Below are 16344 nucleotides of genomic sequence, written 5' to 3'. Positions count from 1 at the left end.
CATTTATGACTATAGGTAAATAAACCAACAACAATCTATTAAAAACTTTGTACTGCATTGTAAATATATTATTATTATTTTTATTTATTTATTTATTTTTTAGCAGACGCCCTTATCTAGGTCGACTTACAATTGTTACAAAATATCACATTACAAAGTATCGCATTATAAAAATCACATTACAAGTTATCACATTATAAAGTATCACATTACAGAATATCATAATACAGATAATAGCAGTTATGAAAGTACAATAAGATAAAATTTAAGAGCAAAATAAAGAATACATTAATGATAAGTAAGAGCAAGTTTGACTAAGAGCAGTTATAACTTAGGCTATAGTAAATATTTGCTTATATGAGTAAAGTCCAGTATGAACATATATCCCAATGTTCTGTCCCCACACCTGCCCTCAAAGTGTTTTTGTATCGGTGTTCATGTTGTTATTCCTGCAGATGTGTTCCTTACCTGCCCGCTAGGCGAGGTTCTCTATCTGAACCGCCTCGCTGTGCCACGCCAGATCGCTCGTCCTGACGTCAGGAGAAATGGCGGATCCGGCGAAAGTAGGCACGTCACTTTGCAGGTTTGAAGGTGAGTCTAAAACTCCTAAAAGTTGCATAGTATACCTTGTAAAACCATGTCAAAAGTAAGCCATTGTCAAAGCCTGGGTCCGGGCGTTGGATTCAATGTATAGGAAGCGGTGGCTGACTGAACAAACAAATGTAAAGTGTTTAAAGGTGGTGAATTCCGTGAGAACAAGTCAGAGGACTGTAGTTATTGTGTATTCGGCACCAATGGAAGTTTAAAATTATTGCAAAACGGAGACGAAATCATGTTAATTGGTTATTGAAAAAATGAAATCATGTAAGAGGTATAATTTCATTTGTAAACCTAGAACACAGATCACAGACTGCGTGGTGATGATTTCAATGGTTTCAGAAACAGGAAAAACAGCACCAGACAATAATAGCTGTGGAACACGATCAGGTGCAATTGTTTTGATCTCCAAGACTTTGGATCGACTACGTTTGAAACCAGTTAACGTTATGAAAAAAATGCAACATTCCAAATTTCAGTATCCGGACAGCGCACATTTAAACCCATACTTTATTGTCCAGATTTCTCAGATACCAGTTTCAGTGACTCACGTGAACCCCGTTGGAATTATTTTTTTTGTTTTTTGCTTTTTGTTTGTAAAACACGAAATGTCATATTTTCGACTGCATACTATTGTTATACAGTGCATTGTGTTACATTCAACCGAGAGTTAAGCAACGCGTTTACTGTGTTTTTGTAACAACAAAAGAAAAAATCAGTTTTGAATAAATTAGTGTTATTAATCAAAAAACAGATGTAAAGCAGCCCTCAATCTGTATTAATTATGCAGTTAAAAGTAATTAATGATCAGTTGTTATTGACACATTCAGATTTGAACTTTATTCAAATACAGACAACTGTATAACTTCTGGGCTTATACATCTGCCTTTGTATTCAAAAAAAAAAAAAGACTAGGCATTCTACCCTTTGAACTCTAAAACATTATAAACGCCATATACCTTAAAACGAATAAGGGGGATCATGGTTACAACATCAGTGGGTTAAACTGCTTGTCATTCCAATGGTAGCTTTACAAAATCTAACAGGACTGAAAACTATTGTACAACATGTCAGAAATGAACATTTTTTTAAATGGTGCACTGTACAGTACAATGTTAATATTTCAGTAACACTACCAGTGATCCTCCCATGTGATGTTTGCATTCTGATTAAACATTAAACAGCAATCAGGATAGATGCCTAAGCCCATACTTCTGTCAGTTTGTTGTTTCTTGTGGAAGAATGTGTTGAATATTTGTCAATTTTAGCAAGACCCTGCTTGCTTGTTGACTTGATAAGCGTTATCACTGACTAGCATACTGACTGGTAAAGTTTCAGCTAGGTCAGAAAGTATATCCTGTAAATATCATTAATGCCAAACAAAAAATTGAACTGATCAGCCACAAATGGGATTTTAGTGCAGGGATAGAAATGACTCCAATTGCTTCGCAGTTTCACCCATTCCAGGTTTTACTATGAGCTTGATTAGCCACATTGTTTAGGTGTCTTATTAAACTCATAGTGAAACCAGGAATGGATTCAAACTACTGTGCAGTGGGGGTCTTATTTCCATCCCTGTAGTGAAACAGTCAGTCAGTTATGACAGTGTTTGATCTGTAACTTTAAACAGTTAAACAAGGTCAGAGTAACATGGTAAAAGAAAGATCAGGTAGAGAAATGTTCTATATGTATATCTTAAAGAATGTAGTCTTATATTGTTTTTAACTAACAGAATTCAAAGGCAAATGGAAGTGGTTTATATGTTCACATGAATGCAATTGCAGTTCTGCAAGAATAGAGGCTTTTCCAATGCTCCTAATGGACTGGAGGGCAAACATAGAACAGTGACTTTTGAAGAAGGTATTTATTGTCTTACACATGTAATAAGAGATGCCAAATTTAAGTGTGGTAAGTTGAGGCGTTTCTGTTTCAATTAGAAAAAACATAGGAAAGACAAGGCTGCTGGTAACCACTTGTAGAAAGTATGCCTCAAAGGGTTTGTAAATTGTTTAACATTTAGTTTACCAGCTTATAATTTGTACTTGTTATATAATAAGTTTACTCAAAATCTTTTTTATCCATAGTGTATAGTCAAACAGTGCAAAAATACTTAAGTTACAGTTCAAATACAGTTCATAAACATTTTATGAAGAAAGTCTAATTTGTATAACACATTGTTTTCAATCCAATTTCATGAATCATATACTAAGGAATTTTAAGAGTCCTGTTGGCTGACAAAGTAATGTTTTCTCTATAAAGGCCACCACTTGAAAGAACAAACTGCCTTACTTCAATCCATGCAACTGACACACACACTGATTTCTTCTAGCCACCATTTTCAATCTCATAATTCTGTTGTAATATACAAAGTGAGTTTATTTATGGATAAGGAGCCCTATCTTTTTACTAATCACTGGAAGTAGTTGAATGTTGCAGGCAATTTTGGTACTTTCATGTGTATTGATTTTCCTAGCAAGTGTTCCTCTCTTACATTTTATTTCAACCTAATTGTCATGCTAAAAATCAATGTATATTAAAAAGTAACTTTACATAAAAATCATATGTGTTAAAGTAACTTTACAAAAACACGTAACTGTAAAAACAGAACTTCCTTTTGTCTTTCTAACCTAAAGGATTGCTGTGTATAAAATTAGTTTCTTTAGATATCAATATAAGTTAAAAAAATATTTACCTACTGCTAGCAGGAGGATGCATGTTTTTGCCCACAGAATGACTTGTGTGGGCAGTTTCAGAGAGAAAGGAAAATGTTTTATACAAGATTAGCTCCCTATTGGGGGGTGGTGAGTGAGGTACACAAACTGGGCTTGCAACAGTGTCTTAATGAGAAAGTTGTTACCCGAGTTGAATTGAGTTGAGGTTAACCTATGGCCAATTAATTCTTTTTTTTAAGGTGACACTGATTGTGATGCTGTAGGGCTGGATCTGATGTTTAGGTCCCGCTGTACTAATACTACATCTACTACAGAATATGGCAGAGCTGGAAGTTAGGAGCCTATTCATGGAGATCAGAATAACAGGACAGGAGTTGGAAGGACTCAAAGAAAGGGGACATTGGTTATAAATAGGCATATACGATAAGGTACATTATCATGATATACAGGTCGCCATATGATATGCCTCACAATCCATGTGATGGTCCTGATGGGATACTTGTATGATGCATAGTAAAATCAAATGATCATTTAATAATGTACTATTTTGTTAAGTCAGACATGTCATGAGATTAAAAAGAGTATGTATTCATCATTCCAACTATGAAACATTGCATTTTTCATTCAAGAACCACTGGGTGAACTACAATTGTCTATGTTTTGCTTTTGGTCTTGTCACAATACAAATGATACATACCGCTATTACGATACAATATGCTGTGTTATTTAAAGAAAGAGTCACGATTCATCGATACACGGTTAATCATTACACCCCTATTTAGAAATGTTATAAGGAAGCTGACTCTTCAGAGCAACTCATTTAATAAGAAACTTGGCTTTACACTGTTATGTGGAAAGCTTGTTTGAAGTACAACACCGATGTCGTTCTTTTCCTCAGGAATGGGTGTCATCAGGGCAATACTGTAGTGCCATGTAAGTTATATAAATACAGACTGACTTACTTTTAAGCACAAGTTTGCTTTTATTATTTGTTTTATTTATTTATTTATTTATTTTTGTATAATTTAGTAGTCGCCAATTGATTTTTACCCCATTTTTCTCCCAATTTGAAATAGCCAATTATATTATTTTAGACTCAGCGCACCACTAGCAGGAGCGGCGGAGACTAACACACGCTGTCCTCCGAAACGTGTGCCATCAGCCGACCGCTTTTTTTTTTCACTCTGCAGGCCCGCCATGCAGCCACCTCAGAGCTACAGCGTTGGAGGACAACGCAGCTCTGGGCAGCTTATAGGCAGGCCCGCAGGCTCCCGGCCAGTCTACAGGGGTTGCTGGTGCGCAGTGAGCTGAGGACCCTGGCCGACCTAAGCCCTCCCCACCCAGGCGACGCTCAGCCAATTGTGTGCCACCCATTGGGAGCACTCGTCCACAGTCGGCAGTGGAATAGCCTGGACTCGAACTAGCGACCTCCAGGCTATCGGGTGCATCCTGCGCTCCACGTTGAGTGCCTTTACTGGAGGCTCTACTCGGGAGCCCTCACACATTTGCTTTTATATCTGTAGAAGGATGTCTTTAATACATTGGTTTGGTGTGAGCAATATATTTATAAGTATTTTAGTTTCCTGTTCTTACTAATCAGTTTAGTTTGTAGTAATATTATTTATGGCTTTGTGCACTAAGTTCAATATTTGTGTTTTTATTAATGTCATCCATTTTCAAAACCTGCTCCCAAAGCAAAACTTCCACTGGGGATCTTTAGCCAGTCTCCAGTCTCAAAGAGATGCCACAGACTGTGTAGGCACAGAGACCGAACAGCTCACTTGGCACTTGAGGGTGCTTCCTCCAGATTGTCCTCTACATTCTCTGTGGATGAATAAGAACTGGGTTCAGTTTTACATATGTCCTTTGCTTAATTTATTTATTAGCTGATTTATTTACTTATTTATTTCCATTGGTTTGGAAGGCATGCATAAATAATGTGTCTTTGTTTTTCTTCAGTTGAGTTTCAGGTGTCAAATCCAAAAGTATTTTCAGCTGGATTTGTGAGACGTAAGACTAAAGCAAACATTAAAAAAAAAAAAAAAAGTAGATAACTAACGTATTTGCGAGAACATAATGAAATGGGTCTGTGACAGGGTACACCGCAACCCTGTGTGTTTTTTATTTAAAATGTATGGCTTAGTGTGTAAAAACACAATGTTTTGTTATTATTGTTTGACAGCCTGGATGGGGTTAAAATTCCCCATCCAAATAAAATCGTGAGAATGCCGTTTGACCACGCAGATGAGAAAACCTGTGCCGATTGTGGTTGAGGGATGAACTAGGTAACGATAGCCAGTTAATCCCTCGGCCACAATATAAAAACCTGCAGCTTTGGCTGAAAAAGGGCTAGTGTGTTCAGAGTGGAGAAAGGGAGAGAGTCGTGAGGGAAACATAAAAGAAAGATAAAACAATTGCTACTCATGCTGGATTTGGACCAGCACGATACTTGTTTGTTCAGTGTCTGTTTGCTGTATTGTCTGTTTGTTTTGGCCATCGTGCCTTTTTGTTTTGGAAAGTGTTTTTGTTTTGTTCAAACCTTTTGCTTATTTATTGTTAAACGTGCACAACAGCGCTTTCATACCCTGCAGTACTGACTGTCTGTGTCCATTCTCTTCCGGGTCTGACGTCACCACGAAGACAGGGTCACAAACAATATATCTTTTGTCATGTCATTTTCTATGGAGATACTATATTTGAATTTGATCAGTATTTACACTGATATAATTTACAGTACAGTAGCTGCAGGGGTGTGGATTTGTGTGTGGGTTGAGAGGGGGGTGTTGCTTATAAATTACCTTTGGGAATCTTATTGTCAGACATTGATATAGCTACGTAATACTGCTGCTTTTAGCTGTTTCTTAGCAATTCCGATGCTGTCATTGTCCGGGTTTCACCTTCTTAAGCTAAAAGGCCATACACTTGACCAAAAAAAAAATTGTCTGGAAGCCGTACCTTATACTTAGAAACTTCATCGGTGAAAATCCTGTTTGTGACTGAACCTCATGCAGTTTTCTACTATAGTAAAAGCCGTACCAAGCAATCCTTTATTATCTGAGCTCTGCTGGAAGTAGTCATGACAAGGTTCTTTGACTAAATAGGAAAAAATAAGCATACAGTATGAGGGGTTTAGAGACCCATTTGACTCATAAAATGATAGTGTTTATAGTTGGGTTGTTTTATAAGCAAAGTTATAAAAAATACTGAAGCTACTACAAATAAAAAAAATAAATAATTCAGCCCTTTGCAATACATACATTAATAAATAAATAACGAAGCCCTTTGTAAAGCACAAATGTTTTTTTCATCCTTTTACACTTTTTATCTTCCATGTTTGGTGATCGGATAGCCAATTGCTTTAAGCTTAGACTTTTCTGTCCCCTAGCTATAAGATGCAATACACTGTACACTAGCCTTAAGTAGCATCTATCAAAATGTATTAAATTAGCATAGCTGGGAATTAGTTGCCAGTGGGTTTATTATGGCTGCGGGCTGCAGGCTTGAGCGTCCACCTAGAGTTGAAGTAAAATTTCTTAAATGTAATTCATTGAGGAAGATTTGTTTTCGAGGAATGAAAACATAAAAAAGAAAAGAAAACTGTTGGTTCCACGAATTTGTTCAAAAAGACAAATACAGAGCTTAACATCAGCTTGCTGCAAGAGTTAGGCTACATAGCGAAATTCCAGACAGACAGAAACATTTAAATACGGTATACCCTCCTGTATTTTAATATTAATTAGGTTATTTGCATCTGGAAGGAGAATTTCTGGCTAAAAAAAAATCCATGGAAACACACACTAGCCAAAAGGTACTAATACAATAGAGTGAGAAAAAGGTGAGGCTTGTTATTTTTTTCCATGGAAACTGCCCCATTGACTTTAAGCAGAAAATGTGGCTCGGTTCACTGCTTGTCGGCTTCATGTTAGATTTTTTTTCTTTGTTTGTTACTTAAAATTGACAAGTTCTGGTTGAACATTGGCTTGTATTTTCTGAAATGTTTTTTTTTTTTTTCTAGTGCAAATGGTTTAAAAAAAAAAATTAAAAAAAAGCTTCATCAAAGCTTCATGGAGCACTTTACTAACAGCATATTCAGCATATGTAAATGTCATGTGTTTGCCACATGACAGGATTAGGCAAACATGCAAAAAAGGGTTAGAAACTGAAACTGTGTCATCAGGGTGCACCATTTATTGTTTGCTTAGCCACATACCCACTCCGAACATTCTGTGCTGTGTATGAGACTACAAGTTTTACTTGGCTAGATTATATCGGCTATACAGTATATTAAACATCTGTGGCGTTAGACTGACCGTCGCATGTTTCACTCCAGTACTCATCTGCTTGTGTAAGCAATAAGTCCAGCCTGTGCCAGCCACTAAGAGAAGAGTAGCACAGCACAGCAGCAGTGTAATATTAACTAGTGGGTGTCAGTTCCTGTATCTGCCAAGCCTGTGCAAATGATACTGTGGAGCATTCCGGTGCACTGTAACATCCCACTGATTGAGACGTATACAGCCTCTACCCTTTCATTGGTGACATGCTTGCTGTTGTCCGAGCAACCATTAACAGCACAGTATCATATTTTCCTGCCTTTTGTTCCATGCTGAATATTTCAGTCAGCTGTAGCAGGATTTAAATACAAAAAAAGAAGGGATTTCTTTTTTGGCAGGAAGAAGCAGCGTGCGGATTGGGATCTGATTGTCCAGGTCAGACCTTGAAGAGGCAGCAGCATCCTTCTTAGCAAGGCAATGCAGGATTAGGGATTTTCCTCTGGGCTGGTGAATAGTGCAAGGCCCCTTGCTTGTTTTGCATGCTTGCCGACTGGATGTCGGTGCTAGTCAGCTGCTCTCCCTGTTTACCCAAAGGGGATTTGTTTGAAATGCACAAATGAACAGACAGCTCCGGTGCTAGCTAGCTTCACAGGAGCTGGAAGATAAGCGCTTTGGGGGGAAAAAAATATAAAAATCAGCAGCAATATGCCTGTCTCTGCTAGTGCCGTCCGACAGGAAAGGTTTAAGAAGACGGGTACAAGGCCAAATCTACCTGGTTTATTTACTATTAATGAAGAGGATGAGCAGCACAGGAATGGACATGTCAGAAAGCAGAAAGGTAGGAGAGAATATTTAGAATTTTCTGCTCCAGTTGAAAGGGCTGATGTGAAAAGTAGATGCTTTTCCAAGTTTTCCAGTAAATACTACAAATATAGTCTTCATTAATTACTTCCCCAGCTGTAATAAGCAGATAGTAAATGCCACTGAAACTGGTAAACCCATATGTGAAGCTTGTCAAAATCTGTCCAAACGTTTTTTGGGGTTTTTTTGCTCTGTGTGCCAGTAATGCGGCAAGAGAATGTATCTTTCAGATAATTCCAGGCTGTTACTATTTGCATTTTTTATATTAGTGAACTTTGAAATTATCATGAAAATGCTGAAAAGCTCTTAGACAAAGTATTATGTGCATATTTTGGTAAATAACTACCTTGTTTCTTAAACTAAGCAAAAGGGATTATACCATATCATTAGACATATTAAATGGAACACATTTAATTTCAAAGGGGTTGGCTACTGTACCACAGTTTGTTTATTTTTAAATGTATTTTGTATAGTCTTTTACGTTCTTAGCCTAAAACTAGTTGCTTTGACATTTATGAAATTCAAGGACTATTGTAGGAAACTAATCTCTCCTAATGGCTTCTTTTGAAAATTGTTACATTTAACAAATGCACATTTATGACATGACAGGCTTTGTGTATTTTTATGTTTAATGTAAATAACAGTATGTATTATGTAGAGAATAATTACATTTTGTATTTTGCATTTGTAAGGATGTTAATATAGCATAAATATATCTTTAGTGTCAAACCAAGCAATACAAAGGTAGACTGGAAAGGTGCAATATCTAAGTAAATGCCATTTATATGTTAATAATTGCTAAACAAGTCATCTAATTTAAACCAATGTGTTTATATATATATATATATATATATATATATATATATATATATATATAATATAATTTATTTAAGTAGTTTTAATCCCTTCTTAATTATACATACCATTCATGGGAAGTTGATTGTTTGTGCTCAACAAATTGATTATTGTAAACCACATACTACTGAGGTGTGTTTATGTTGCATGCAGACAGGCACACGCCCTTTAAACGGATTTCCTATTTCAAGAGACGTTGTTTACCTGGCAGCATTGGATTTGAATAGGATTGCATAAGGTCCTGGATCACAAATTAGCTTGTTGCTGTGTGTCCTTTAGTTGGCTGGCCTTGAAGGGCCCTATTCACCTCAGCTGCGGTAACCTTTGGTGACAGCGCTGCCTGCCTGCCTGCCTGCCTTCTGGTTTTGATGTTTCATAATAGGAGCTTTGATCGAAGAGCCCAGTACTGTCGTTTTTCCAACATGACGCGTAAAGAAGAACACTCTAGAACAGTGGTACTCACTTGAGGCAATTGCTTGATTTAAACATCTAGGTTCAATCAAACAAATAGACCTGCTTGCACTGGAACTAGCCTCTGGCCTGCTTATTGCAATAATTAGACATGGTTGGAACAAGATCCTGGACTGGATTGAGAGGGACCCAGCTGAGAAACTGCTTTAGAAGGTCCAGTGCTAAAATAGTACTGTAAAGTCAAGTAACGATTTCTCAGGGCACAATTGGTACTAATGTATTTTATTATTCACCAAAACCAGCCAATAAGTACTTTGCACTGATAAACCAGTCCTGTACCTGTAACTGCAGAATCAGCCAATCACAGCTTGTCAGCTTCATTGGAGTTTCGCATCTTTTAACAACAGCAGCAAACCGAGACACGAATAGTTCAGTAATATTGCTCCATTTAGATATCTGACACTGTCCAGATAAACTACAAACAGCTCTGACAAGTAAAAAGTTATTTGTTTTCTAAAGTATCTTCAATTTATCTCTCATATAATTAAAAAAAATTCTTTGCTTTAACAGAATGGGGCTGGACTGAGTTACATCCTACAAAGAAGAGACATCTAGATTCCTTTCAGGAGTCTAATAAAGTGATCTGTAAAGCTGTAAATCATGGCCACATTTTCCTAGTAACAGCTTACCCTGGCAATCTGCCACTGGCAGTACAACAAACCTCTGACCTTCTGAGGGCACAGATACATGAGACCCTGTTGAATGAGCTGTAGATACACACAACCCAGGTATTTTTCTATGAAGGGCTTTTATTGTTAAAAGTGAGAATTGCAAGAGCCGTCACGGGGAAATGAACGGTGTGTCTTCTCTGCCTTGACAAAGGAGCCCTGGAGTTTAAAACCATTTACAAATGCAGAAGCATCTTAAGTTGAAGACCATTTTAAAGGGCACCATTGAAGAAGTGCATAATACAGGGCAACTGTCTTGCGGCATACTGTTTAGTAACGGAAATTCATACCACCTTGAGGTCGGAACAGATGAACTGGAACAGTGATCCTCGGTGGACTGCAGGCAGAGACATGAGTTTAGAACAACAGTTCAGTAACACTAGAAAAGAAGGCCCAAGGCCATTTATCATATGAAGGCTTATCTTTATGAAAAAGACTTTTAGTCCAGTATTATATATACTGTATACAGTAGTAATATTAGTATTGGTATATCCTGTTATAAAGAGAGAGGTGTGGGGTGTTTGCATTACAATCAAGAAGAGTACATTTACAGTGAATGCTGTTTCCTTTTCTGTTTGCTGTGGGGGGGTGTCACCTTCTAATGGTTTGTTTCTGACTGGAAGATTATGGATAACAGGTTTAACTTGAATGTATCACTGTTCATATGACTTGCTGTAAACACAACAGTGTAACTTGGCTGATTGGCTGATTTGCTGATTTGCGTTGTTTGTGGGAAAGAGTTGAGAAACAAACATGGTTTAAATGAGAGGAGTGGAGCCACGTCAGCATATAGGCTTACTGCATTTGTGTTGTGAAAGTGGAACATACCGAAAGTGGTAACGTGAAATGCACATAGGAATTGCAAAGTCCAAGCCAGGGCATAATAAATGAAGGGTTTTTATCAGTGCAGTAATATGGATACAGCTGCAGGTTTATGGATTTATTGCTGATGGTATCCGTATAACAGTGCAGTGAAGCATGGCTCTGTGCTGAATATATTTTGTGTATCTGCTGTGCTGTATAAAAAGGATACTTTTAAATGTGTATTATTAAATTAAATTAGAACCTTTCCTTCTGTAAACAGAAATGGTATTCTTGGTGGTCCATCCTGATATGTATACAAGTAATTACTGATGTGCATGTTTATATGATGGTGGTAGGAGCGGTCATGGACTCTGATTAATTAATTACCAGTGTTCTTTGTCATGAAACCGATTGGGTTTTATCAGTGCTAATAACTCATGTTGTGTTTAAAAAAAAAAACGCAATTGCATATATTATTAGTTTCCCATAAACACATTTATATGTTGTAAGGTGGGAGGATGCCTACTGCCCCCAATTTTTTCTTTCAAATGCTCAGAATTATCTTGACTGCTACACACAGAACAGTATAGTTAATTATGTAAACCTTTGCTCATTTTCACTTCAGTTACTTCAAATACTGCCAGAGCCCCTTTTCTTGATAAGTTCAGTGTGTCACATTATTTACCTGCTTTCAGCTACATTTTGACAAATATGTTTTGAGATCTTTTACAGGGTACTGTGTACATACATACAGTATAATATCCTAAACATGTTTTATATAATATTGTTTATCCGCTTAAAAAAAAAAAAAAAAAGAAAGAGATTATTCCAATGGCATGCAGCCCCTCAATTAGACCTTTCTTTGTCTAGAAACCACACTGTTAGATAATGTAATTTCCTGATCAGCTGTCAAAAAACAAATAGTATTTTTAGTTAGATACAAAATAGACAGGGACAGTAGAGTAAGGACACTGAGTTTTGCTGGGGCGGTCGACTGCAGCTTCATGAGTCAGCAGGATGTATAGTATTACATGACTACTATTCCAGCAGGATCAGTTTAACCCTTAAATCTGCCTGTATCCTCGTGCAGGGTAATAGATACAGATGCAGTGTGTTGTGTTCCAGTACACTGTGGTAAATGAAAAAAAGCTTACTCTGCAGGCCTCTTTTATTCTAGAGAGCCTGTTGCTTGGGGCTTAAAGTAAAATATAGTGTTATATGTCCCCACGTGTTTCTACAACAGTTTAAATAATGTACCTGTAATTTTTCTTTTCATTAACCTCCTGACAACTTTTTACAACTTTTTAAAGTCTGTTTCAAAGCGCAAACAATGTTAACAATGAAACGAAAAATGACAGGTACGTTATTTAAACAGTCGTGGAAACACGTGGGGACATATAACGCTATACTGTGCTTTAAGCCTCAAGCAGCAGGCGCTCTAGGAGAAAATATGCTTATTTATTTTTTGGAACCCCGCTATGTGCTTTAAGTATTTCCAGAGGATAGTTATGTTATCTGATGTAGTGACAGCTAATGACTGCTTTGTGATATTAACGGCTATTTGATTTAAAATAAATAAATAAAAAGGTCCTGCATGCAAATAATTTATAATGCCCATGTTTTTTTTTTTTCTCTTGATCTTTTAATCACACGAGTATCTGCACGAGCCAAATAATTATACAATCCCAGAATCCTGGCTGCAGTATTTGTATTTTAACTAAAGTAGAAGGACAGCGTGCTCGTAGCATTGGCAATTTTGTCCACCTTTTCCAACAGGCCATAAAATGGACATCCCTTCTTTAACTTGAACTTTTTTATTTTTCAGACTTTAGTGGCCGCTATTGTGAACACAGTGTAACCAACATGATCAGTCGGACAATACTGTTAACACTATTGATGGTAGCTGACTTTCTGAATTTTTAAAGACAAATGATGATTAAAAGATACTTTGGTCCTGGGTGTTAAGTTTTCCTTTTGCTGTAAAGTAGCCACAGCCTCTTTCGAACTAAAAAAAAAAAAAAGGTTTCCTGAGATTAAATACAGTAGTTTAAAATGTCTGCTAGTAACTTTTTTTTTTTTCTTATTGAACATACGTAGTTTTAAATGTTTTGGCAAATAATTTATGCCTGATAAGAGCTTGATTTGCAGCAGCTAACATCCCACACACTGACTGAATTATGTAGTATTTTCAAATGGATGCCCTCCTAGAATTATTTTCTATAGTGCAGTTAGAAGCAGTTATTAAAGTCCTTACAGCTTGTGCTTGATTTTTAATCAAATAAAATCGTAGGCTTGATATCAATGTCTGTTCTTCCTACCTCCTGTGATACCTTTTTTGTGTAGTCCACGGCATTACCAGAGAAAATAAATTTGGTTATTTTTGAACAGCCCTGCTTGGTTTACTGTTTCGTGTGGACTTACTGTTTTATATGGTAACATATTTCCTTAATTACAGGGGTGTGCAATTTTTGAAAAAAACTTGTTGTCCATGGGGCAAAATGCTAGAAAAATCTGCTTGTCTTTCTGAAAAATCTACTTCCCCCCCCTCCCTGTCACACAAAGCACACACAAAAAGTTGAATATAACTCATAGGATTTGGGTTTTATTTAACAGTGAACACAATCAATCAATTAGTGATTAATAGGGGCAGATCAAGCCTTGTAGCTTGACAGGCGTGTGCAATTTAAAAAATAATAATAATAATTCTTGTCCAAGGGACAAAATGCTAGAAAAATCTACTCGCAATCAATTAGTGATTTAATCATTTTTGCATCAAGTAAATAAAATGCAATTCAGTCCAAACGAAACAGACTTTTAGTAGAGATCACTAAATTACACTTATGGAGACATGTCTGAAGAAAAATGAATTTTAGTACAACATATTTTCATTTGTATGAAGTATAACGGTAAAACTTGTCCCTCACACAAATCTTGTTGTCCCAGGTGTCGGGCGATATGAATTGCAATTGTGTCCTGGTAAATTTGATTTAATTTTGATTTGGCCTGGGCAAAAACATCTACAGAAAGACCCTGGGAAAAGGTTTAAAATTAGGTGGTGATATTTTTTTCTTTCAGTTGTTCTCTGTTTATTACTGCTTTACTTCTTTCCATAGACGTTGTGTGGAATATTCATTCTCAGTCATCGAGAGCTGTTGTGATTTATTAAAGAACACTGCAGCACGATCATTTAACAGCAGACCTGGGAATTACTACTCTATACTTCTCTGCTAGATTAGTTTTGTAGACAAATTTAGGAATGATGGTTGCACTGTGCTTGCCTTCTGTTGTCGGCTTAAGCTTGTCACCAGTACTTGCCAATATGGCTGCCCTAATTGGGATGTTCTTGGCAGGTTTACAGCCGTACATTTTGAATCAGATTTTTGACTTCTTAAACTGCTTCAAATGAAGTTTTTTCTTTGATTTGTGTGAGTTAAGTTCAACCGGAAAAGCCTTTATATAGCAACTATGTTTCATCTTTAGCACTTAGTCATTCATATGAAGTAGTAAGTGTTCAGAATAGCTTAATGCTGATTTTTTTTATTATTTGTTAAATATATATATATACCTGGCTGTTAGAAAGATAAAATGAACTAATTTGTTTTACAAGAGTGCTTTTCAAAGAACTGCATTAAATCTACTTATTTATTCTTGTGTATTTAAAGCGCCTGTATATAGTTATTTACAATAATAATAATTTTAAAAAAATCAGTGAGACAAAATTATATAATGACAATATGTTAACATTATGTTGATCTGCATATTGTTTTTTATTTTTATTTATTTATTCACCTTTTTGCCTGCGAAAGCTCACCAGGCTGCAGGCATGTTGATTCATCTAGACTGAACTTTGCTCCATGCAGCTCGGTGGTGATGCCCACTGGCTCTGCCTCCCACTTGCTTAGAATTTGAAAGTGTAACCATTTTTGTTTTATTTATTTATTTAGCAGACCTATTTATCCAAAGCGACTTACACATGTTACACTGTAATACAAGGTTACAGTTCAAGAATAATTAAAGTTATAAACTAAAATACAACATAGAGACACAACAAGTGTAACAAGAACAACAATAAATACTTCCTGTGTTAACTGTTACCCAATAGTACTGCTTGTGTGTCTTATAATGTGGCAGGGAAAACTCATTTTAGCCTTTTTATTTTACTTGTGGAATAACGCAGATTTTTCTCTTATCTGAGAAGTTCATTTTTTTATTGCGGAAAACTAGGATCCCTGGTAATTACTGTTGTTAACAGCTGCTTGTAATTTTTTTTTAAATTCACACTCGTAAATAAAAAGTTCGAGTTAGACTTCTCGTATAATTAACTACTATAAGTTTCATTTTTTTGTTTCGCGAAATAGTCAGTCAACTTCTGAATCATTAACCAACTGGACTTATGAAGAGTTTCATTTAACACGACAAAACTTTACGTAGCTAGTGTGGATACAAGCATGACTTCCATTTTTATCTTCAAGGGAGTAACATTCAAAAACTCAGTCACTTACTAGTTTCATCGTACATTAAGAAAATAATGATATATTATTTTTCTCTGTAGAGCGATTCCCAGAATTCATTGATACACATTTTTCTTTTAAATGGATTTTACTTCATACCCCAGAAAACGGTTATTTTCCAAATTCCGACATATTCATTGTTTTGACGGTTGTAAAGGAAAAAAAAACCGAAACTATTAATCGGGAGATTAAATTAAACACTTCGTAACAGTAAACTTACTTCAGATGTCATTCTTTCAATGAACAACCGTCTTACTTTCCATTTCTTAAAGAATTAGTAGTCGATCAGGGGAGGCTACCTACAACGTTATTGACTAGTCGTATAAATCCATAGGCGGATGAGACTGGCCGATTGGTTTAATAATGATTGGCACCAAAGCTGCCATATAACTTCTCCTCATGATCTTGTTGCCAAGAACCAAGGTAAATAGATCATCAACTGTCATTTTAATGGTTGTTTAGTTTCTGTGACGTGACCTGGTTTCTAACAGAACACATGTGGACTGTGTAAAATAAATAACAGTAACAGTGGATGTAATGCATGCGCGTTGGATGAAAAGCAGATCAAATAAGTCCTGGTACCCAGTACCGGTATTAAAATAAGTCCTGGTACAGAGTACAGGTGAGTACCGGC

At 36.4% G+C, this 16344-nt stretch overlaps 1 protein-coding gene across 9 annotated transcripts in view; it reads left to right on the top strand.

Moving 5' to 3' along the window:
• Nucleotides 1-433: 433 nt before the first annotated feature.
• map7b (microtubule-associated protein 7b) overlaps nucleotides 434-16344 on the top strand; it is a 58148-nt gene continuing 42237 nt past the window's right edge. For 2 of the 9 annotated variants that reach the window (XM_059025216.1, XM_059025215.1), the window contains exon 1: nucleotides 434-591. In XM_059025216.1, coding sequence (XP_058881199.1) covers nucleotides 546-591 — 46 coding nt within the window. In that variant the 5' untranslated portion in view covers nucleotides 434-545. Of the gene's footprint in view, nucleotides 592-7775; nucleotides 8379-16344 lie in introns of those variants that run through there. The other 7 variants (XM_059025214.1, XM_034018754.3, XM_059025217.1 and 4 more) reach the window with 6 other exon arrangements.

The sequence above is a fragment of the Acipenser ruthenus genome, chromosome 6 (assembly GCF_902713425.1).
Source record: "Acipenser ruthenus chromosome 6, fAciRut3.2 maternal haplotype, whole genome shotgun sequence".
Lineage (NCBI taxonomy): Eukaryota > Metazoa > Chordata > Actinopteri > Acipenseriformes > Acipenseridae > Acipenser > Acipenser ruthenus.
The sequence above is the reverse complement of the archived record's forward strand: the minus strand, read 5'-3'. Positions and strand labels throughout refer to the sequence as shown.